The 25,135-nt window shown below is 40.2% G+C and overlaps 4 protein-coding genes and 1 long non-coding RNA gene across 5 annotated transcripts in view; 3 read left to right on the top strand and 2 right to left on the bottom strand.

Annotated features, from left to right (window-relative positions):
• Positions 1–25,135, top strand: part of pip5k1ab (phosphatidylinositol-4-phosphate 5-kinase, type I, alpha, b) — a 182,460-nt gene that overhangs the window by 88,961 nt on the left and 68,364 nt on the right. The window lies entirely within an intron of this gene.
• On the bottom strand, positions 256–7,991 carry LOC306823642 (uncharacterized protein). The gene is made up of 7 exons (XM_079343346.1): positions 7,089–7,991; positions 3,120–5,983; positions 2,849–3,044; positions 1,794–1,892; positions 1,460–1,709; positions 1,245–1,361; positions 256–845 (listed from the first exon to the last, which is right to left on the bottom strand). Exons 2-7 carry the CDS (start codon positions 5,612–5,614, stop codon positions 682–684), a joined length of 3,321 nt encoding a protein of 1,106 aa, XP_079199472.1. The 5' UTR covers positions 5,615–5,983; positions 7,089–7,991; the 3' UTR covers positions 256–681.
• LOC306823646 lies at positions 8,019–8,563 on the top strand. The gene is made up of 2 exons (XR_013779032.1): positions 8,019–8,069; positions 8,101–8,563. It is a non-coding gene; the product is annotated as an uncharacterized lncRNA (long non-coding RNA).
• On the top strand, positions 9,158–12,383 carry ltap1 (lipid transport auxiliary protein 1). Its single transcript, XM_079343350.1, has 7 exons — positions 9,158–9,437; positions 10,520–10,621; positions 10,715–10,823; positions 11,043–11,096; positions 11,180–11,337; positions 11,754–11,812; positions 11,922–12,383. Exons 1-7 carry the CDS (start codon positions 9,375–9,377, stop codon positions 12,136–12,138), a joined length of 762 nt encoding a protein of 253 aa, XP_079199476.1. The 5' UTR covers positions 9,158–9,374; the 3' UTR covers positions 12,139–12,383.
• Positions 13,037–24,485, bottom strand: tuft1a (tuftelin 1a). The gene is made up of 12 exons (XM_079343347.1): positions 24,232–24,485; positions 18,022–18,099; positions 17,101–17,202; positions 16,913–16,999; positions 16,696–16,746; positions 16,486–16,572; positions 15,315–15,425; positions 14,982–15,205; positions 14,771–14,876; positions 14,583–14,666; positions 14,343–14,437; positions 13,037–14,094 (listed from the first exon to the last, which is right to left on the bottom strand). Exons 1-12 carry the CDS (start codon positions 24,289–24,291, stop codon positions 14,022–14,024), a joined length of 1,158 nt encoding a protein of 385 aa, XP_079199473.1. The 5' UTR covers positions 24,292–24,485; the 3' UTR covers positions 13,037–14,021.

Below are 25,135 nucleotides of genomic sequence, written 5' to 3'. Positions count from 1 at the left end.
CCGCAGATACCAACCTTTACTGTTAGAAGGTAATGTTTTTGTGTTTTCTTTTTTCTTGTGTGTTTTCTGATTTGTCTTTGTGTTTCCTGATTTTTCGTTGTCCTTTCTTATTTATGGTTGTGTTTCGCACTTTAGGGCCATCATACTTTAACCTTCTTCAGGCTTTTGACCACAAAGCCATGACTGCTATCTGAGAGAAATAAATATCATGTCATGTCAGCTCCTTCTGCTTGATAATAAATAAAAAGCATCACCTCAAGTTAGGGTTTATTATAAATCAATATAAATGCAGAGATCACTTATATTTACATTATAATACATGTGTTTTTATTTACAGGTGTAACATTTCAAATAACTTTTATCTGACCTAAACATTAAGTATCGAAAGGTTGGTTTTATAATGTATTAGCCTTCAGTGCACTTTCATTTTGGCTGGTACAGAAAATCCCAGGCATGAGGTAGATAAAGTGAGAAAAATACTCACTTTTGATCCAGTCTCCTAGATTATATTCCCTTCTGGGTTTTGTTTAAATGTCTTTAAAAGTTAATAGCTTAAATTTTGTATTGGCATTAAGCCAAAATAGCTGAATACAAAGCTTAATACATGTCAGGTTCAACAGCGTCTATCTCATGGATGTCTTTTAGTTTCTTGTTTGAAATCCGTCTTTAAACTCAATATCCTTAAGCTTCCAAATGCTTTCGAGGGCGACGCAGTACCACATCAACAGGCCCAGGGGGCAGTCTTCTAATCAGAGTCCACACCTCCAGACGTCTCATCCCCCCCACGCTGACACTCTTGATCTCTACGACTTCATCCCCGGGACACACCTTGTCAACAGGACCTCCTGGATGGGACAGTGTGCAAAGGGAACGTTCAACTTTAATGAATTAGTTTGTTTAAAAAGAGAGGTCATGTTCAAGCAGTGGGAAGAAAAATCTCAAAAAGTGTACCACACACATCTATATGTACAAAATATGCTAGTACTATGTCTACTTTTGGTCTTTAATGCAGCCTGTTTAATTGCAAACATTGAAGCAAAAGGGCCCTCTAAGTTGCTTGATGGTAATATATAAAATGGCCCTTTCAGTCAGTGCATTAGTCTGAAGGGATGTCTTACTTCATAAAAAGTTTAGGCTTATATTGAATAAATTATATTCAATTATCAGTTCAAGGTCTCATAATGAAATTGGGTTAACGTACTTTTGGCTAACTGCTGTTTGATAATAATGTTCAAATCTCTCACCCTGGAAGATCTTCTGTACTGTCAGTGGTCTGTCCTCCTGATTGGAGCCTACACCTCCCTGCAGGCTGAAGCCCAGATCCCTGTTGTTCTTCTCCAAGCGCACACACAAAAGCTGACCTGAGAGGGCAGGAAAAGCAAAATACAGAAAACGCTTATAACTTTTATCTATCACAGATTATTGTCTTGATAAATGCTGGTAATGTATGACCTCTCACCTGTCTCTGTGGCCTGAGTTGCTGTTGGCACCTGACTTATTGTCTTCGCTCCCACTTTACTAACATTGCTCACCCCTCCCTTTCTCAGGACCACCACCCCCAAATCCCGAGTTTTTGCTCTTCTCAGGACCCTCAGGGCCTCCCAGTGGGCATGACCGCTCAGTGCTGTGCCATTAATCGATAATACCTGGTCCCCTTCACATATGGAGCCTTCCTTTGCTGCTACCCCTAAGTGGAACACCTTGTGAACCTGAGAAGAAAAAAATAAAGCACATGAAGAAATGGACAACATTGCCTTTGGATATTTTTCAGAGAAAAACAGGTTTTTCCTTACAGTGATCGGCTTGTTCTGGTCAATTCCTCCGGCCAAACTGAAGCCAAGTCCCACACCCACATCCTTATGGAGAACAACCACTTGCACATCATTATAATCCTGCATGCAAAATAGAAAGGTTATTATAATAAATGTTTCAAGACAAAACTAAGTTAAAAAGGAAACATATGAAAGAAAATGATATCACATGCACTAAGGTTCCAAAGGAGATTATAACATTGCAGGTGTCCTATGTAATCATAACTAGTTGTCAGGTTAATTACAACCCAACAAGGGGCCACTGAGATTTTGAAATGCTGTTTACATGTTGTACTTTAGGATTGTGAATTGTTGTCGGGTAAAATCAGACACATCATTCATATTTTATTCCTTCCCAATATGAACATTTGAGAGGGCATCTGGCCATATTTGGAGTATAACTAACAGTGTGACAACAGGTTATGATACATTTCAGCTTCTCTCTAGCTTGCTGTCTTATTTGATAGTGTTATGTAACACTAGAGGAGAGAACTACATATCTGAGTGATGATACTGTTAGATAGGAATGTATGCCTCTTCAGTGATTTAACTTGGCATGCTTCCTTGTTAGTATAACCCTTCCTTATCAACCTCCCACTTAAGAAGCTTATTGGAATTTATGCCTTTACTGTTGTAGCCTAATGTTTAACACTATCAAACAGTAATGAACAGGAAATGGTTGAATGCTAACGTGAGCTGTTGTCCAATGGTAACTAACAGGTGATAAAAGAAGTTGTAACCTTGACATTTTGGTTTGATTACCACAATGCATTGTCCTTTTAATTTCTGATCATTGAAGGAGTGAAGTTGTTATAATTTCGGTTAGTGCACAACACAGCAATACACTATCACAATGTTTTAGCTTTCCACCCTGATAGTAACGACAGAAAGAAATGGCCTCTGTGTGCATGTGATGAATGCTGTTTACCAGGCTATGTGACCAAATATGAGCCAAAGACAAGGCTGCTGTTACAATACCTAGATTTCAGAATCATAGCAGAGCATGTTAACAGTCACTGATACCAAGCTGTTTGTACCTGCAGAGTGCTGTCACCAAGACTCCTGACATCCTCCAGCAGTTTGTCGAGCTCATCAGTTGGCAGCACAGACACATGCGAGAATGCAGACATGTCCGAGCTTAGCGAGGCGGATCGTCGACTTACAGATTGCCACTCATCGTTGTCATTCTCTGACTCATAGTCCACTCCAGCAAAGTTACACAAGTCTGAAAGACTACAGAGAAGAAATTCGTTATGATGGTAAGTATGTATACCATGAATTTTGTTGATAGCTGTAAACTCTACCTACCTGACACAGAAGCTTCGACGGTCTGATTGGCTCATATTACTTGTAATGGTCACTGACGACTCTCCAGAGTCTGAATCATAGTTTGAATCCTCATCCCTCTGTGTGCTTTCATCATCATCCTCAAAATCCTCCTCATCGCCATTCCAGACCTTAATCGTTGGGCTCAATCCAGCTACCCAAGCATCAAGGTCCAACACTTGTTTCTTCCCCTTTGGAAATACTTCATTAAGATCTTTGGAGACAAGACCAGGAGGGTCTGCTTCAGGTGTTTTGGACTCTTGTAAGGGAACAGAAAGTCTTTCATTTTCTGCAATGGGAGTGGGGTTTTCTGTTTGGGTTGTGGGTGAGAGAAGAGGTGAGTGGTTTGGAGTGTTGGTTGGAGTCTTGTCTTCATCACTTACAGGTGAAGTAACAATCGAGGATAATTTGTTTTGCAGACCATCAGGAGTGTCACTGGAGTTGGACAGAGGTAAAAAAGTTGGCCTGTCACTTGACTCCTCAGGACTTGGACGTTTGGAGAAGTCTGACTCGTCTATATAAAAGTTACTTTGTCTTAGATGTCCTTCGTTTATTGGAATTTCAAGGCTGCTCTTAAGTCTGGAATACTTGTTTAAATCTTCAAGAGAAGTGTCAGCCTTGTCTGCTTCTTTTCCCTCACTCTGAACTAAATGTATTTCTTGTCTTTCTTTCCTCCCTAGTCTAAGTCCAACCTCATCCACTGATAAAGACCTTTGTGACCCTACCTTCTTTCCTGCTACTTTCAATTCCTCCCCTTTGTCTCTTAATCCACCTATTGCTTTTTCTGACCCGCTCTTTTTCACTCCATCGTGAGCCCCACTGATTTGTGTTGGCACCGAGAAGGCCCGTCTCGGCATCAGGATCTGTCCCACACCTTGAGATCTCTGTGTCAGAGCCTCAAACTGGTTGATCTTATTTCTCACGCTAGCTGAAGATTTGATTGACAACCCCTCTGAGAATTTGCTCCTCTCTATAGTTTTTATTGTAATTTTTGATGGGTTTGATTCAAACACTTCATCGATGCTAACACTCTTTAATTGAGGTTTTTCTGTCACTTCATCAGCAGTCCCTTGCTTAACAAGCCCCCCAGTGTTTTCTTTCTGTACCTCATACATTAAAATACTGCTGCCTTTTTCCTCTCTGTGGTTGACCCCTCCGCATTCAACACTTCCACTTAATCTTCTCTCTCTCAATCCAGACCAATCCCTCATAGAACCTGATCTCAACTCATCTACGGGGGTGTTTGACTGCAAAGGTGCAGAGCTTTCTCCAGCACCTCTTGTAGTTCTTATTTGAGCTGCTCGAGTGTTCCTGCTCCTTGCTCTATCCAGAGACATTGTGCCCTTTTCCATTAACCCTCTACCAAAGTTGACACCCTGGATCTGTTCTGGCCAATGTCCCCCTGACAATCTCTCCCTGATCCTGCTTTGAGAAAGAGTCTCAGAACCTACTTTATCTGATTGTGTCCAAGTGAATGAATTATTGTTCTGGACTGTACTGAAGCTGCTTGTCTGTCCTGATGAGAAACGCCTCGGAAAGGTTCCCCTTGATGTCAAGTCGTATGACCTCGGCTGAGCTGGAACATGGAAATCCTTAGTTTTTTCTTTGTGGTTGAACATAGAGGGGTTGGATTCCTCCATTTTACCAAGGCCAGCTGAGCCGTAGAGTTTCTCAATCCGATCAAGAATACTTTGACCACCTTTGGAACCAAATGAAGCTGATGTTACTCTGACATTAGAGCATGGTCCAGACTGGGACCTGACCCTAGAGGGAAGAGAGTGTCCCTTACTGGTCCTATCTAAAGTCTGACTTATGTGACTCACTGGGTTCCTCTCATTATTTGAACCTGCAAAATTATAGTAGGCCTGTATTGACGACTTCAGCCTCTCCTTGGTGTCTTGAACTCCTGCTCTTTCATCCAAGCCTCCATCAGGTTTAATGATGTCCCCTGTTCCTTTAGTTGACCAAATTAACACGTCAGCCCTTTTACCTTGATCAGGGCATCTTTCCCCCGTCTTCCAATCCAAACTCCTGCTTCTACTTGGCAGGTCGTAGATCCTAAACTCTGTCCTGCCACGGCTTTCAGGTCCAATATATTTGCCTCGGTCAATCCGAAACTCTGTGATCGTATTTCCCACTGTTCCAGACTGGCTTAGCATGGTTGACATCTTATGGCCTGTTGGGTCTTTCTCATACTGACTTATAACTCTGCTACTTTTCCCAGCTTGATAACAAGAAGCTTTGTCATCCACTTCCTGAACGGTTCCATTTGTGCCAGATTGTGTATGATATCTATTTTCTTCTCCCTCTTTCTCAGCACTCTCTCCCACTTCCTCTGAAAAACCTCTCGGTTTCCGAACACCAGGCCTGCGAGTGAGACTGTATGAAGGAGAGTTAGCTGAGCGAACAGTGAAGAGTGTGTTAGTCCCCTTTCTGTTGTACACACTCGCAGGAGTAGGGAGCAGAGACAAGTCCATTGTCCCAGTGTAAACAAAGTTAATGACCACCTGTGAAGTGCCAAATCCCAAAAAGAGAGCGGAAGGGTGAACTTGATATTTAAGAGATTCCAAGTAACTATCTTTATGACTGAACTCTGAAAGCAGCTTTTCTGAACTCTGCCATTTTCAGTGTGCAAAAAACATGAAACGATTATCGTCCCCTCGTTCGTTTTTTTTTTTTTTTTTGCACAGACACAGAGTTAGATTTTTTCGGGATGCTCCTAATGTTTCTCTGCCTTGTGGTCTTCGAGGAGATTATTCCGTTTGGCTTATGTTTTTGTTTTTCTGCCGTATTGTCACATGGAGTGTTCATTCCCAAACACAAATTCAGCAAACCGCTCCCATTGCCTGCCAAGTACAAAAAAAGTTACAGTAATACATGGATTGTGGTTTGCATTGGCTCGTCAAAAGTGTCAAACCCAATTATGGTGTAGTTGAGGTCAGTGGGCACAATATATTACAGAAACAGAATAAAATGGATTGTGATTGCAAAGGATAAGCAATGCTAAGAACAAAACAAAAAATGTAATAAATATTGAGGACAAGAGTCAAATAACCAAAAACACCAGAAACCAAGATATGCTCACTTTAAACTCCTGTCAGCTGCGTCACTTTGAAACACACCACTGCCCTCCTGACAATCCCCCTCACACTCCATTCACAGAACACTGAGACTGAGATAATGCTCCCTGTTGTACACACATATCATAACTGTTGTTTACACAAGCAACATACTCATGACTACCTGTCAACGTCAGCTAAACCAGAACCAAAAACTGGAAGAACCTACCTAACAGCAATCCAGTCATCGAAAAACAATGTATTAAATAGTCACAATCAGTCTTTGTGTAACCTGTAACTCTCATACAGTCACAGGACGACAACGATGGAATGAAGCCCAGTTTTCAAGGGAAATAATCAGATTGCAAAGAGATCAAAGTTGCTTGTTTTAAAGCTGAATACTAAGTGGCACACCGCGCAACTGATGGAAAAGGGCTCATCAGTGACGACAGACTTATCCGTGGTTACACATACAAACAAAGCCTTGTCAGTGAACTATCTTTGATCATTGTTAGAATCCAATCATCACTATTGACATTAAACTCAAATAATATATCTCGCTTATTTACTGTACAAATAAAATGTTACAAAGAAATTAAGTTAAATTAAAGTAGCATTATACAAAAGTCTGGTGTGTAACTTTGAGGAAACTGTCTCTGTGGACCTTTACGATACAGGTGAGGCTCAGTGTCGGTTTACAGAAACACCTGTTCTGCTAACAAACACAAAGCCTCCCATCTGGGTAACCAGGGCAACAGTGCACAGTTTGCTTTAGACGCTGATTAAACAGCAACGACACAAATGAACCCAGATATCAGAAAAAAGTTATAAACTCTAACCCCATATTAGCTTTTTATTTCAATAACATTATCAAACAAAAAATGCCTCTCACCTTCTCTAAGAGAAACCTCTGTACATGTCTCCGACCACGGTGTTGACACAGCTTCAAACTGAAGGCAGCTTTCTCTGTCATGACATCAACTCCTAACTCTTCTCTCTCTCTCTGTCTTCTTCTCTTTACATCAGCTTTGCATGATGGACTGTGCGCAGTGACGCAAACCTGCCACACTGGTTTATCCTCCAGTCCTCTCTCTCTGTCTGTCTGTCTCTCTCTCCTCCCCCTCTCATTGTTGTTTTCTCCCTCTTTTCCTCTTCTCACAGGGTAGCATTCCTGACTACAGTTCAATGTGTCACCCACTTAACAGCTCAGCCGGGAGTGCACACACACACACACACACACACACACACACATATATATATACATGTGAAATGCTAACTTACACACCCTAAAGAAAATCCAAACTCCATCTCACATGAGCATTTCATCGCTCCAGGGAGAAGAGCCACAGCTCATATACTTGTGTGAAACGGAACAAGAATGACGTTTCCCAACACAGTCTTTTATTATCATCACCCCACCTAAGGCAAACCTGAGTCTAATTATCTGGGTTAGCTGGTATCAAAATACATAATAACAGTGCACCTTTAATTGGGACCAGAGACAACAAAGAGCTCATGCAGAAACAGAAATACCAAGGGATAAATATTGTTGAAAGTACACCTCTCCTATAACACATTTGAACCTAACAGGCTCAATTGGAAACATTTGTTAAGAATCTGTGGGACTGTAATGCAAACTGAAGTGGTAAAGTATCTGAGATTGCTAAAAGGTTTTAAAATAGAATAAGAAGTATTGTTTGTAAGCTGGATTCTGCTGTCGGAAAGGAACACAGAGCCTTTGAAAAATAAGAATAAGGTAGAATAGCATCAGACATATAGAGGGGGAAAAGTTGTTTTACTTACTGTTTGATGGGAAATTGCTCTGCTCTTTTGCATGCACCTGTCACTGTCTTCCGTTGAGACAGAGGAAACTGTGGTTACAATGTGCTGCAACACTAAATAAGGGGATGTCTTAACATATATCTGTGCCTGTCAAGGGTATGCACATGCTTAGTTAAAAATACTGATGCTATAGGCCATGTCTTATGATCCAATAAATGATTAGCAAACAGGCAGAGGTCCGGTAGGTTGCATTGTCTTCTCAGGACAGTGATAAGTCTGTTTGTAAGAGTAAATAGCAACAGTATGACTCCACAGACACCCACCCTTGTTCCTGACAGAAGAATGGCACTCAGTGTCTCCACAGGAGAGATGCAAATCAATGTTGTGCTCACAGACACACTGGTTCTTTTAATACATTTTTTGTGTTGTAGGACTTAGAGAACTATGTGAGAAATTGAAGTTCATGGTATTTAATCAGTATGTCCCAGTTTATATAAATAGTCTACCCTCCTCAGAGCCATAACCAGGAATTCTGGGCCCCATGAAAGGATATCACTGTGGTCAATTCTAAGGTTTTTTTTTTTTTTTTTTAAATAAATATCAGACATTTTACACAGCATCAAGTTAGTTAAAGAGACGTTCAATGTTTTGCAGTAAAATAAATAAATAATACTCTTTGTTAGACATTTCTGTATCATCCATTATCCTCTTGGCATGAGGTAGATCAAACAGGTTATTTGACTAATTTATTGGCACAGGTTGATGTCTGAAAGTTTTTGTTATCTGCTCCTTTAAAGTAGAATTTATTGAAGGCATTGCATGATTGTAAAGTAGGTGTAATATATAGCCAGCGTTCATATTTAATACTAGCACTAACATTGTGTGTTTCCATCGTAAACAAAAAAAAATAAAAATAGGTCTACAAGCCAGGGCCCCTACCTCCATTGGGTGTCAGTCACTTTTAGCCGCAACATGATGACATCAGTCATGTAGGCTAACAGGTAAATGTGTATAACTGGTATAATTGTGCTCACTGATCATTATTCTATTTAATTGAAACCTGTCTTCGTTGTTTGTTGATTTGTTTGTTGGGTGTAGCGTCGTGGATACGTCATTTAACGACAGAAAGCAGCAGACGCCAGATAACGTCAAAGCCGACGTAACCCAGCCCACCTGTCACGTGACTAACGCGGAAGAAAACAAGCCAGCGAAATGTAACGTCTAAGAGCACCTAAGTTTCCTTCAGCTCTCTGTGGTCTGTTGTCTAACTTATGTGTAATGTGTTTTTAAAAAACGAAGACTTGAATGAGACAGCGTGGCTTTGAAAGTTGCTGGACGTACTTTGAAGTGTCGTTTACGTCAACGTCAGTGAGGTTCATGAACGTACAGTTTCAAAATGCGGAACGACTCTCTTCTCTCGAGCATAAACGTGGTGCTCGTGATGGCCTTCGGTAGTCTGGTAAGTCCGCTTTAATGTGTGATCTAAATCCAGTCACAGTGAAAACAGTCAACATGTCACATTACCCTGAAATAAACAGACACAGTTACCGGATGTTACAGCTGAAAAAAAAAGTTTAAAATGTTAATGTTAATGAATGTAAATGTTAATTAGTTTTTTAAAATAAAAATAGTAAAAGCTGAGATGCCATCAACCAAGAAGTAATTAACTACACAGTCTGAAATATAAACACAAAACATTTGCTTTATACAGCACAGTAACTAAATTTAGCCTTTTTTGATGTTAGTTTGGTTAGATAGATTTGTGTTTATTAAAATGTTTTTTTCATTCAATGAAGTTCAGGGAAGTTTTTTTTTTTTTCCAATTGTTTTATTGTTCTCTCACGTCAATTAAATTTCCTAGAACGAACTAAAACTGTGCATCAATTTGTCACAGAAAATGTTCCATATTCCATGTAATTTAATTTAAACCTAATAAACAGCCACTATATGCCTTGATTCCTTAATTTATATTTCTTAACCTTGGTAAAAAAAAACATTCAGAAAATGTTTAACCATAATTAGCATAAGTAACACATTCTCAGCCCAGAATCTCTTCACAACATTGTACCTTGTTCGCAAAAAAAGTGTTTAAAAAAGACTTTGTGTTACTAAAGAACACAATGTGTTTATCCCTTTCTTCATCCTTCTACCACAGTTTCTGCAAACAGGTCTTTATTTGTCTGTGATCTTGCGTAGAAGAAGAAACTAACTAAAAAAAAAAAATTGTAAAAAAACTTTTTGGAAAAGATAGCAGAGATAGGAGTAAAAACATTTGAAAAAATACACCGTCTTGATTACAAGTGTTTTAAAATTAGCCCTGTTTTCAATTCAGGAATATGCATCAAAATGTTTACTTGAAGTAATGCAACCATTCGAAAGGTTATTGTTAGTAGTAAGTTGAATCTTTGAATAAAAATGTTCTACTTGTTCATCGACTACATTACACATCTACAGTACGTGCTGAGTATTTCTTTGATTATTAAGTTGTGTTTTTTCCCGCCTGGTAAAAACTCATAAAAGACGCTCCTGACTGTCCTCTAGGTGTTTGTTTTGCTGTTCATCTTTGTCAAAAGACAAATTATGCGCTTTGCCATGAAGTCCCGCAGAGGACCACATGTTCCCCTCGGCCACAATGCTCCTAAGGTAATACACGCACAGCGTATTGAGTGAGAAGTGTGATGCTGTTTCGTGTCTCGCTGATTCATAACACGTGCTGGTCTTGTGTGTGTCCTTTAGGAGTTGAGGCAAAAAATTGAAGCCAAACTGAGCCAAGTTCAGAAAATCCACTTTGAGCCTCGTCTTCTGTCTCCAGATGATGACCGACTAAAGCACAGCGGAGAGTCTGGTAAGAAAGGGTGCACAATGGAACTAATGCACACCAGTCCTAAATTATCTACGTGATGATTTTAAATTTTGTGTGTGTGTGTGTGTGTGTGTGTGTGTGTGTGTGTGTGTGTGTGTGTGTGTGTGTGTGTGTGTGTGTGTGTGTGTGTGTGTGTGTGTGTGTGTGTGTGTGTGTGTGTGTGTGTGTGTGTGTGTGTGTGTGTGTGTGTGTGTTTTGCAGGTTCCTCCGACTATCTGTACAGGATGAGAGCACTGGATGCCATCAGAGACACTGGTTAGCTTTTCCCACCACTGATCCTTACTTGTTTTTGTTTTTTTGTCAACGTGATGGTAGCATTGACCGATGATTGTCATTAGATCTCCCTTTTCGTGAGCTTGGTGGGACATCCACCGCTGTGACGGGTAAAAGACTACGGACTTGGCTTCTTAAGCTGAGAGATTCACACTGCATGTTCCGAGAGAACCTCATCTACACAGTGCTGGACGGGTACAATAAAGCACGTCACGGGGCAGAGGTCAGTCTCTATGTGTGTTTTAGTTAGTCAGAGATTAACCGTCTCTCACACTAAATACAATACATAGACTTTTTGTGTAAAATATCAAAAAACATTGAGTTTAAAAGTATGGACTAAATCATAAAAGTGTGTTTTATTAACGGATGTAACATGTGTGGCCTGTAATGTGTTTTTTTGGAAACTGGTAAATATTGACAGGAGCTTCGGAGGTCTGGTCGAGTCCTTCTGTGATGTTTTCAAGGGGTCCTCTACTATGCTGCAAGGCTCATGTTTAAAATGTTCTGGCTGATACTTGAATAGTATCCTTATGATCACTAAAGCTTTTATCATACAGCCCCTCCACCTTTGCACTTTGTTCGTGTTAAAAGCAGACAAACTGTTTGTGTAACTTTGTTTTTATATTTTCTTTATTTTAGGCTTTTGGTGAGGCAGAATTTTTAAAATACCAGGAAGCTCTATCTGAACTGGCCTCCGCGTGAGTATAAACAACAACCTCTGCTCACAGATTTCCCTTTTATGCTAATCCCTTGATGGAATGTTAATTACGTACCAGGAACAATCTGTTTCTCTCTTGTTGTTTTTAGCGTCAAGTCTCACAGCAGCAGCGGCAGTTCTCCAAGCCAACACCACCAGTCTGCAGCCAAAGACTTGACCAACAGCGCGGAGCTTACACGCTCTTCGTCCCCAACACAAACCACATACCTCACATCCTCAGTGCAGCAGCGCAGCAAGCGGCCCAGACACTTCCTGGAGCTGAAAAACTTTAAAGACAACTACAACACTCTGGACAGTTCGTTCTAAAAACATTTATGTAGCCTGTCCTAAAGACAAGAAAGAGCTGCCAGGAGTGAAAGTGCCTACAGTATTAACTGTCACTTTGGCTTTTTAGTTTAGAGTGAGGCGATATACTGTAAACCCTGCCTTTAAATACAAACACAAACTGCCTGATAAACAATAAAGTGCACATTAGACTACTGGTATAACCCTTTTACCTAAGGGTTACCCTTTGCTTATATACTCTGTAAATGCATGGTTGCGTGCTTTTGCTTTTGAAAAATCGTTATGAAAGGTTGATTTGACCAAACCAGAGCTATAGAGCTATGCAATGATAAGACAATCAGTATTTATTACACACTGTAAATATCTATGCAGAAGTGTTACTAATACCATTGTATTTAAATAGATAGAAATTGTTTTTTTACATTTGTTGCCCTGCACTTTTAACGTCACTTATGTTTACGTCTCTTAGTGACTCTGCTGTTCATTCTTTACATGACAGCCTGTTCTTAGCCTTAAATGTTTGTTTTTACAGAAGCCATACTTTTTTTTAAAGGATGCTGATGATTAGGTGCTTTTCTGATTTTATCAGTTCTCTCAGTGCAATGTGACAGTTTTTATAATTGTTCATTCATTTATCAGAATGTGAGGGGGAAGACTTTTTCTAGACTGGTGTTGAAATGTCTGAACAGCAGTTATTATTTTGTCTTGGTTTCTTAATTTTCAGTGTCATTAATTTTAAGTAGCCTTTTAAATAAATAAAGTTTAAAATCAGTTTAAATTCAAATCAGATATTGTGCAGTTTTCTTATGTGTGGTCTTAATGAGAGTAATGTCTAGTCTTCAGTGTCCAGCAGGGGGCGATGTTCTCTTCAAAATCAAATTTCAAATTTGTAAATTCAACTTGATTCTGCAAAATGATATTTTGTTTAAGTTATTTATTCTGAGAAACACAAATACAGATTATTACAGACTTCTTAAAAAAAAATCTATCACACATGTCTAGTTTGTATAAATAAATACAAAGGAGGAATTTGTTAGGAAGAAGTTAAAACGTCGAGACAGTCATTAATATATACAAAACAAGATGACTCTATACACAACGGCACTGAGCTGATATGTTTTACAAGAAACATTAAGAATAAAAATGACACTTCTATGAAGCAGTCAGTCGAAATTTCTTCATGATTGCTGACACTTTGTTCTGCTTCCTCACAGTTTCACAAGGTGCCATAAAGTTAAGGGCTTTAGAAGCATGTTTTTTTTTAATGTAAAAACAGCTCTTTTCAGTGCACGTTTTCTACTTTTTCTAGGCTACAGTCAGTATGTACATGCTCAAAGCAATTTACCATTCACACAACAAAGTGAACAGAGTCATAGATGAATGCCTAATGAGTCCAAAGATGCAGGAAGTAGGTCAACTTGTTAATGATTTTTTTTTTACATGAAGCTTTAGCTTAGTTAGCTTTGTTTGCTACATTCCTGGATATGGACTGACAATGTCCTAACCCACTTTGGCAAAAAATCATCTGCACTTTGCCCCATATTTTTGTCCCGATATAACGTCAATGTTGTAAAATCAAAGGTTATAAAAGCGATCAAAATAGGGCAGAACAAGAAAAACTCATGCAGAACCCAATATAACCTGTAAAACTTCATACATCAGCTGAATCAGTACACTCAGTGAATTTACTTTAAAGCTGACATAAATACAAACACCGTACAGTTTCCTTCAGGAGTGTTGTGGTTAAGTGTAAGTGTTGATGTTCTTGCAGTCCAGGGAGTTTCAGTCCCAAGCATTCATGTAATCAGATGTGGTGCCGTTTGGTTTCAGTCTGTACTAAAAAGAAAAGTGGTGGTTCTGAACCCTTCTCAACACTTTCTTTGTGTTTCGTCTTCTCAATCACTTCATGACTTTATCTCGATGACTTTGATGAAAGGGAGCGGTTTGTTGGACAAGGAGGACGGCTTGAGTGGTTTGCTGAGGAGATGAGGAGAAGAGAAATAAGTTTCTTTCATATGCTCATGTCTTTTTGTGTTTGTTTAACCAACATGCAGGCTAAGATTCTCAACATCATTTCCCTTACATTTGCTCTTATGTTGATTTGACACTAACCACTGTAATAAATGCAATACTTGTGATCCATGCATATGCAAGAAAAGGGCCTGCAGGAAATGACTCTGTCAAGAATTTACTAAGTTTGTAGGTGGGAGAGCAAAATAAGTTACCTATAGACGATCTGGGGGTTGCGCTCTGATGACAGGTAGGAATTTGACCGCTGTCCTCCGAGAAAGTAGTCCATCTGGTCATGCATCTCTCGGTTCTGCACACACAGGAGGTCAGGAGTCAGTTCTCACATTAGAAGAAAACTTCTATCTATCTATGTCTCTTCTCTCCCTGCACAGGTCATATTGCAGAGGATCTTTCTCCCTTTAAAATCTACCCATCGACAGAAGAGATCCCCTCACCTCAGCCTCCAAGAAAGCCACTTTCTCCTCCAGCTCTTTGATCACACGGTCCCTTTCCTGAATCACCATGCGAGAGTTCTGGAGCTAAAGACAGAGCAAACATGGTCAGGCGGTGAGCAACTCCTCTGCAAATACGAACACAAAGACGAGGTGTTTGTTTTACTGAGTCCCACACATGTGCGTCTCACCTGCTCAATCATGTGTCTGACTTTCCTCTGCTGGCTTTTCAACATGTCATCCAGATGGTGGATTTTTTCTTTAAGAACAGCCACCTCCTTCTCCAGCTGCTCGGCCCTAAAAATACCCACAGAGAGTTATAACACACTGATCCTGAGTAGATCGTTGATAGATGATTTATTCTGTGCGTATTTGTTTTTATGTTTAAGTGTATAAACTAACCTATGGTCTCCTTTCTGGCCTTCCTCTCTGATCTTGTGCAGCTCGCGTAGTTCCTCCTCACGGTTGCGGATGGCCTCTCGCAGGGTGGAGCTCTCTTTCTCCATTCCTCCCAGCAGTCTCTGCAGCTCATCGATGCGCAGGTCTTTCCTCATGCTTGCTTCCTCTGCGCTTTTTAACTTCTGCTCCTGGCTGCCCAGGTGCTCTTTCAGCCTGCTGCCTTCAGCCTTTAAGAAACAAGGTGAAATGTATTTACTTTGCTTAAAATGTGATCATGCACACCACCAGTTGTGAATACAAAGAAAAGTTAAAAAAGTCATTGTTTCTGTATGTTACCTGCAGCCTCTCTTTCTCCTCTTGGTGCTTCTTTTCGGCCTCCTGGAGCTGTGCATACATGCGTTTACTGACTTCCCTGAGCTTGGCTCTCTCTGCTTCGTCATCTGCTTCCTAATAGAGAGAAATTGGTTGATTGGAAAATGGATTTGATAAGCAAGTGAAAACTGCAATATCCTGGAGAGTCGGATTGAGTGTCCAGATCTTAATCCCATTGGGAATGCTAAACTGAACACAAAGGGGAGTTCCCTCACTCTCCAGATGTGAAACTCTGACATTCGTGACTTTAACTGTCGCCAAAGTGTCCTTACTCTTTGCATGAAGGGGTGAAAACTCGGAGACAATTATATATTTGTAATTACATTTTAATCAATTTGTAGAAATGTGTGTTTTGTCACTTTGGTACAAAACACTGACAGCTGTTTATCAGTCACCCACCTTTCTTTACTGTTTAAAACAATAAAGCTCCAAGATTTAGAAAAATGTCATTGTAGACAGATTTACTAAGAAACAATGATTTTACACTGGATGGTTGTTAAATACATGGATAAATGGTTTCATGCTGATGTAATTTTTTCGTCTTGTTTAAGTTTCGAATGAGCTCAGAGGGTTTGGCTGTGTCAAAGAAAACAGGCGTGTGTGCGTGCGTCACTGAAGCAGTTGGAGTACTGTTTCCCTCCTATTTGTGAAAAACCTCTGTATGAGCGAGCCATGGTGTGACTCACAGATAATCTGACCAATTAAACCAAGGTGAAACAAGTGTTTGTACACAAACGTGACTGACGTGTAGATAGTAGTAGAGCACCTTCAGCCAGTTTGTTGCTGAAGGTGCTCAGCAACAAATTAAAAGGAGAGCCATCTGTGGAATGCTGGCGACAATAAGAAAGGTCAGAATACAATAACACATGTGAGGGGAGGAACAGTGTGTGCTGGAACAGCTTCCTCACACATTCTCATACACCCCGGGGTGCTGTAACCATATTTACTCTCTCGCGATTTTAATCCTTTTTTTTTTTTTTTTTTGCTTCATGACATTTCCCTCTTTAACTTCACACGTCTTGCTCTTTGTCTGATCTTTTTGCATAAAAACACCTCACTGATGCACGTCGCATTTTTAAAGACTTATCAGATTGCAGACAATGTATTACAACTTTAAAAAAGAGGGTCTGCTCACCTGTCCGTCAGCTTTGGCTCCACCCTTGGAGGTAGACGAGCCGCTCTTTTTAAAGGGAATTCCAACTTTCCAGCCGTTTGTGTGCGGCTGGGAAGAGAAAAGGAGGAAGTGAGAAAGGAAAGCAGTCACAGATGAAGGTATAGAACGTGGAGGAAATGCCATTGAGCACACAGGATGTGATATTAGCAGAGCAGCAGAAAATAGAACTACCTTGCTTTTGGCTGCCATCTGCTCCCTCAGCGTCTTCAGGCAGTATCTCACCTGTTTGAAATGAACACATTGTGAGATACGGTACTTTTGTATGAAATGTATCAGAGAATGTTTAAAGATACACGTGTAGAGGAGGAACAGGCACATTTACTGATGATGCAAATGGTTACATAATCAAGAGCCTGCTGTGTTTTTCGGGCTGTGGTTGGAGACTGACCTCTTGGATCTGTGAAACTTCATCTGACAGCATCTTCAGGCTCTGCTGGTGCTTCAGTTGCTCCTGATTGCGTGCCTCTAAATAAACCTGTCAAAGGCAGAGACACGGATGTTAAACACATAAAAATCCCAAAACAAATATTCACTGTTTAACTTCTTCACAAAGTACAGCTCAAGTGCCACACCCACCTTGATAACCTCCACCTGCTCCTCTGTAGATTTGACTGGTTCGGGGGTCAGATAGGTCCTGTCGACGGCCGGCTGCACCAGTGCAAATGCTCGTCCGACAGGCTGGAGATAAAAGAGCAGAGGAGTCTGTTAGTGTTTAATTGTCTGGGAATATGGAAGGATGGGTGTGTTACTTTTCCAAAAAGCATACGCAATTGAGTGAAGTCACTGCGTTTTGCTGGGTTGGAGCACGTTCCTGGTGAAGATTGCACAACTTTTAAAAAGGGACAGCCTGGAGTACTTCCTCTTATAACAACTATGAAACATCTGCTAGGAACGTCTGACACAGTCTAAACCTTTTCTGTGCAGTTTTCAAATTATTCCTATGAGTGGGTGACTGACTGCAAGTCTCTATAATGACCAGGCAGAAATATTTGGCTGTAATCACCATAGAGACTAACCAATAAGCAGCTGGTGCTACTTTGTAAGTGGCATGTAGACTTGGTGAAAACCAAAAGGACAAAGAGAGACATACACAAGGCAGGGAGATGTTATGTAACTCTGCAGCTCTGGTGGGCTGGTTTTTTTTTTTTTTCCGCCTGTAACTTCGGCGCTGGTTTTGGTAGAACAATGGCTGTCTTGAGACGCTCTGAGTGGCTTTGCGTGGGAACCAAGCTCATGAAAAACTGATGGCAGTTATGGCATGTTTACAAGCAAATTGAGTTCTGTACAGTTCGCGTGTAGGAATGTGGCACTGCATGTTGCACGTGTGTGCTTGATATGAGCCATTATCTCCAAACTATACAGTATTTAGTAATGACTATTATTTCATCCAACTTTCCACAGCTTCTCTTAATTTAAAGATTCTGGTTCCTAGGACCAGCACTGGTGTTACACTCCAAATCACTACCCAAGTTATCAGATGCAGGAAGTTCTTCTTACCTTATCCCTGTGCTGGGCTGTGCTCCTCTCTGTTGGGCTCTGGTTGTGAAGTGTGAGCCGCAGTCGCCTGCAGCCGTCCTGTAAAGAAAGGCAACCGAGAAATGAGACGATGAAGTGAATCCCACAAAGAGACCGTTATGTGATGGAGTGGAATATCGAGAACTATTTTGAGGAGGAGAGGGGGAAAAAAAAAAAGAGGAGGAGAGACTGAGTCATGCTCACTAAATGAAACAGAGCAGGAGGGAGGTGTCGGGATCCAGTAAGAGAGTGGGGTACGAGCGTCAGAAAGTTTTTCACAGCTGCTGAGAGACAGATTGTTTGATTTAAATTGTGTGCTTTGGACGTCAGAGGGACTTTAGGCTGAAACACTCCAGGCGCTCGCAGCCAATGGGAAGGGGTGTCTGGATTTCTGGGAAAGCGGGCAGATAATGTACTGTCAAACAAGACGGAACATCACCATGGTAACAAAACCTCACAGTAGCTATATACAATCTGGCCCCCGAAAATGAGGAGCATGTCAGAGAAAAACAACACGCAGACGCTCTTTAACACACGGCACAAACAGAAACTTTTTTTCTTGTTTTTTCAGGTGAGAAGTCAGTTTAACAGGAAACGTCTGGAGCGGGACGTGACTGTGTGTGCCGTCCACCACAGGGAAACCCCTTTTAAGTAAGACCCATCCAGACTGTGTTTGTGTGTGTGTTTAAGAATGCGGATGTGAGGGAGGAGGGCAGAGACATTATACAACATCTAGTTGTGTGTAATTTCCAGAGTGTCCTCCCTGTGTCTAAAGTCACGTCAGCTCTGAGACACAGCTCTGAAAACATGTCTGCAATGCACTACTGCAGTTCAAAAATATAAACACAAACACACACATGCAAGCAATTCCAAAGAATGCAAACACACCCACATTATTTAATTTATTGCTCATTTATGATATTGATGTAACAGCTTAATAAGTAACAGAGTCCTTTGTGGAATTTGGCAAGCAAGCCTAACTATATGCGTGCGTCTATGATAGCAAAGTGAGTGAGGGCTTGTCCCTATTAGGCCTTCATATTTCCCCCTTCTGTTTTCTCTGCATACATAACCTCCAGCACAAATGGACCTGCTGCTCTGTATTACCTTGTATGTCCTGTTTGGACGATCAAAGACAATGTAGAGACAGCTGACTAAACAACTTCACGTCAAGGTCTATGAAGCAGCTCTGATGAAGCTGTCATGCACATCATATGATTTTTTTGTTTCCAGATAAAGTTCGCCGGTTGTTGTGGAAAAAAAAAAAAAAAAAGCATTTTTAAATTTAGTTATGGACTTAAAGAGACACCTAGTGTTTGGAAAAATAGCTAGTTTGAACTTCTTCAATCCTGTAATATGATCATGTAAAATGATTGAAGGAGGAGTTTTGGTCATGCAAAAAAAAAACAAAAAAAATACGTACTCTTAACTTATAATCTTTAAAGCTCGCGAGTAATTTTTAAGGTTGTCATGAAACAGATTGAAATTAATGTTGATGCCTATTTTTTTGCAACAAAAGCCAATGAGACCACAATTAACAGACAGGCCTTTTTCAATATAATTTTAATGAACAGATTTATGGATAATATAAAAGTAGCATCCTAACACTATGCATTTGCAGTCAACAGAATAGTAATCAAAGAGATAAAAAAAAGGGAACTATCGATGTTATCTCGCTGTGTTGCTGATATGCAGATTGATCCGGCCTTGATGTTATAGACAGACAGGTTATATGAACCGGTTTGTGTTGTGTAATATCCTGATAAAGGGCTGAGAAGTGATATAAGGTATTTGATAGATAGCAGAAAGTATGTGTGATGAGCTGAGTGTCTAATCAGATCGTAGAACAACAGAGGGGACGAGAACAATGAAAAGTTCAGAGGAAATATCTTATGAGCTGTGACAGTTGTTCCAACTAAGTCAAAATAAAAACTCAGGGAAATGAGAGAGAAGAATTCCCCTCTTTGTTAACACACTTTCTTCTCATATTACAACTGAAAGCTCTTTAATCGGGCACAAAATAGGGGGAGGAGGAGGAGTACGAAAAAAGAGTAACAGAGAGAGTATGAGATGAAGGAATGCATCACTATACAACTTTTCAACCAAACAAAGACTTAGCTAATTCTCAGTCTCTGGTCGACAATTTACACACATCTCCCTCTACCTGCTTTCTCTTTATAGCCATACACACACATGCACGCACACGCACACACACACACACACACAAAATGCCTCCTCAAAGATAACCTGTAATACTAGACTTCCCGGGAACACGGACAAAGGGACCATTTGGATGTGATCACGGACAGTGACGTCTACCTGCACAGGTACGCAGCCTTTCACACGCAGGACAAAACACACATGGGCACACACATTTTCCAAAGGTGCACACTACCTTTCTAGCAGAGCAGAAACCTGAAACTAAGCTCACACACACACACACACACACAGCGGCTACACTGCTGGCTGCTCCGACAAAAGATCAGGCTGGTCTTGCCAAGCTAAAAGGCTTTAAGAGAAGGAAGACGCTTTTGTCTTGGGCTCTGGCATCAGGAGGTCTGTAAATCATTGGGCTTGGATTAGCTGGGAAGTGGCCAGTAGGCTGGCAATAGTTTCTGATAAACAAGGAGATTTTATTTTTTATTTTTTTTGGGGGGGGGGGGGGGCAAGTCGTTCAGACCTCTGTGGCACGAAACACGTTCCCAAGAAATAGTTGGGATGTTTTAGGTAGCAGCATTGATTCATGCCATAAATAGTAAAACATGCACAGAGCCTCCAGGTGTCATACCTGCATGCCATGTGTTTTTTCTGCTTCATTAAATCACTCTAACCCTCTTATACTCTGCTTTCTTCATCACCTGCAGCGCAGATGTCCCTTTTGACTCGTGTCCAGCTGCTTTAAAAACCTCAGCCTCTGAGACAACAGGTGGAAGCTTATACAGCCACAGCTATTGTTTCATTACTCTGCCTCTGTTTATGTACAGTATACAGTAAAAGATGTTTGACTTTAAGCTTTTCTTCAATAAAATAGCCAGCTTGCATTGACATACAGTAAATAGCTGTACCAGAACTTTGCTCAAATAAAATACATTCTTGTCTCCAAAGTTTAGACAAAGACGGTGAAGTATTTTGAGAAAGAATAAACAAAGACATCCAAACGCCAACTTTGATACTTATCTGTTATGGCTCTTAATTCTACACAAACATTTTTGGCCACTGCTCAACAAGTAACCAGATGAAAGGAAACGGATGCAAAACAGCGACCAAAGATAAACAACAACCCCACAAACAGCCCAAACTACAACAAGGGGAACAACATGAATGCATTTGTGCAGATTTGCTTCTTCATTTATCATCTTTAAAACTTGTGAGTCATCTTCAGGTGGTCATGAAACACTGAAATTAATATTAATGCCTCTTTTTTTTTTTTTGCAAGAAAATCCACAATTGACAGGACTGGTTATTGCTTATCAAGACACATTACTGACCAAAGTAGGACTAATAACTACACATAGAAACTCATATCACCAAACGGACATAATCAACAAAAAAAGAGGCCCAAACTACAACTGTACAGCTCTTTCAAAGAAGCAGTGGCTGTGTCCCTCCCTATTCACTATATAGTCCACTACATTAAACTCACTATATAGTGAGTAGGGAATGAGTGAGTGACTTCAGACACAGCCTGTGTTTTGTTTTGGACACTTAATTGTTATCTTACTGAATATGACATTAGCATAAAGTGTGCACAGGCTAACGTCTAATTTCCATTAGTATGGGTTCCCTCTTAAAGTTCAGTACAGTAAGTTTAAGAGAAATCAAAAACTAGAAATTGAGGGTTTGGTGTTTATTTACATGTCGCCCCCTCTCAATGTAAAGATATTCTGTTGTCGTTTAATACATAAGACACTTCTGGGTGCAATACATTCGGGACATGGTTTTATTCAAGAAAGACTTGACTTTGGATTCGGGGGACTTTAGCAGATTAATTAACTTTTATTCACTGTCCTGGTTTGACGTTTGAAGTGCCTTGAGGTTATATCCTTAGTATTTAAATTGTAATCCCTGGGTTGTGACTGTCAGGCTTAACCTTTCAGTCAGTCATACTAACCTGAAGGTTACGTTTTAAGTAATGCAATCTTCAACGAGAAGAAACGAGGTGTGATGTTTGGGTAAAGGATTTGGGTGTGTGTACATCATGTGAGAAAATTAGCAGGTTAACACTGAAGGTAAACAGATAGACCAGGAAACGCAGATCTGAGTCATGACATGAAAGCTAACATCAGAACAGAACCAACAGTGATAGAGAACACTAAAAACATTTTACTGTCCATCATATAAGTATGGTTGTTATTCCTTATCTGTGTTGCGTGCAAACCTGGCATGTCATCAGTTGTGACTCTAAACACATAACCTACATCTCGAGGCCATATTTGGCACATTCCCATTGTGAGTAACGCCCCACACTCCTGACTGAGGATAAGGACAGGCAGAAGGAATGAGCTCAGCCACTGAAACCAGAGAAAGTAAATGAGTTGTGGGATACTAGAAGCATTATTTAAAATGAGCCCTGATGGAAACACACACAAAAAAAAAATATTCTCGACACACTGAGTTTTATGGGAGGAGTTATTACGACAAAACGTTTCAAGGAAAGTCAAATAATAGCAGAATGTTACGCTGTTTCGAGGTCAGGCCTTGATGTTCCAGCAGTCTTTTTCTTCAGATCATATCAGTTCAGTTCCAGGAATTATACTTATCAAGAAAATATGACAAATCTCTGAAGGCCTTCTTTCTGCTACATCAGTCACAATCCCTCTCCTCCCATATCTTACTGTAAACATTTCCCTGATTACCAGTGAAGGTCGTCATAGTTTGTAAATGGGTCATAGGGAAGTGTGAAGGTGAAACACCTCTTCTGCTTTATTTAGTTTGATCTTGATTATCCGTATATATGTAAATACTGTAGTTGGGTGATGATTTGACTATTGAATGAGACTCTGATGAAGATGAATTTGCTGTCTGTATGCAGCTGATGCAACGTGTCTTATTTAAATGTAAAGTTAAACGTTAACAGTTAGTTAAACAGAGACAAACTTGGAGTATCAAATAATACTTGATGACACATTTCTGGGCACATATAATGATTCATATAACCTGTGTGTGTGTGTGTGTGTGTGTGTGTGTGTGTGTGTGTGTGTGTGTGTGTGTGTGTGTGGAGCTGCCCTTTCTACACCTTGACCTGTGTGGCACTTGGAGCTAAAGTTACATAACAGTAACTGATATCAAGTTGAGTCTAGACCATTGACACAAATGTAAAGTCTGTCTCTCCAATTCTCCGCTGATCATAAACAATAAGATCTACTTTAATAATAAAACAATAACACATGAGGCTGTTCACTGTACCTTCTAATGATCTAGAATAATGATCTAAAATATGAGCTCAGTGTACCTGTGCTGTTGGCAGGGATTGAACTCTGCAGGAGGCTGCTGATAGGGCGAAATCGTCCTGTTGCTCCGCAACCTCATAAACCTCAGAGCAGGTTAACAGTTTGCTTTTTCTGGCAGAGTAAATAATTAAACCCTTTGCTGCTGCAGGCGGCGAAATGAGCTCTTTGTATTCTTCAATATCTAACAGGGGATGAGCTGCATATTAAGGAGTCAGATGTCTAATCCCGTTTAACAATATTTTACATGCACAGGTGGTGCACATAATACACAAGAGGAGCTTTTACAGGTTTGGATCTAGAGCATTCACTGCCTGTCACAATTGCTACAGTAAGCCCTTAAATGATGCTGGCAGAAGCACCTGTGACAGGCACAGATGTTGTTTGGATACCTTCTCAGCTGCTGCCTGCATTATCTGTGTCGTGGGACTTTGCCTCAGAGGCTACTTTCATTAATACCAGGCCAAAGATTTGATAGTAAATACACCACTGAGAGAAGATGAAACCAATCAGAGAGAAAAGACCAACAATCACACAAGAAAGTCCACATAACTGAGCAGTCCTGTTGAAATGAATACAACTGAAATAACATTAAAATGACAACCAGATCCAATAATTAACAGTGGGAAATAATGCATGGACTTTTCCTACAATGCATATATAAGTACACAAGTATAGGCTCAAATGTTTTATCAAGTAGACAAAAGTGAGAAAGTGAAAGTGTGAATACTATTAATGAACTCACCCCATATTCTTGACTTCTGATGTCCTCAAACGTGCACAGACTTCTCGTCACTCCGTTCATCTTTTCAAAAAATATAATAAATACTCCAAATGAAAACAAATAAATAAAGACTTCAAATCGAACTACAGGACTGTTCCTCCGCTAAATAACTTCCCGGCGTTTCTTCTCGGTAGCTGCTCCTGCTGTTAATTCTCTTTTCCTTCTCCTTCGGGCCGGTGTGTTCATGTGCCTTCTGCCTCCTCTCAGCGTAATTTAAGAACTTTTTCTGACGTCACTGTGGGCGTGAACGACAAAACCCCGCCCCTCACAAAAACTCAGACCGAAACAGCCTAATAGGGAAACTGGAAACAGGGAATATCTGTTTAGGGGAGTGTTATAACTGGCTGCTAAAGATACCTGCTGCTAGAACATAATAATCCAGAAACTTTATTAATAATTATTTGTGAAGTTTTCAGAGACCTTTTAAGGTCGAAACACAAAAGTGTAACTACCTAGGACTGTGGCTGATAGACTCCTGCAGCACATGCCTCAGTTTACTAATAAATGATTAATTCAAAAGGTTTCTTCCTTGACTGATTCTGTTCAAGTGGCTGCTTACAAAGCACCAGATAACCTTTTAAATATGCACATTCAATTATGTAGACAATTTAACTTTTATTTTATAAAGATGGTTTTAAAAGAAAAAAACAAATGAAATCCCAAATATTGAACTTCTCATTCCTCATCATTCCCAAATGTCTAAATGATGATCTACTTTGTCTTCCTAGAATTATATATATACTGTACTTTGCGAAGGACATTTCCAGAGATAAGTCACCACACTGTACACCAAGCCACTCTTTGTTTTGTCAAAGTTGCACTTTGGTGAATACAACACATACTTTTCTGTCTAGTATGTACTTAA

Source organism: Symphodus melops (assembly GCF_947650265.1).
Source record: "Symphodus melops genome assembly, chromosome: 5".
Lineage (NCBI taxonomy): Eukaryota > Metazoa > Chordata > Actinopteri > Labriformes > Labridae > Symphodus > Symphodus melops.
This window is presented reverse-complemented; position numbering and strand designations above follow the sequence as displayed.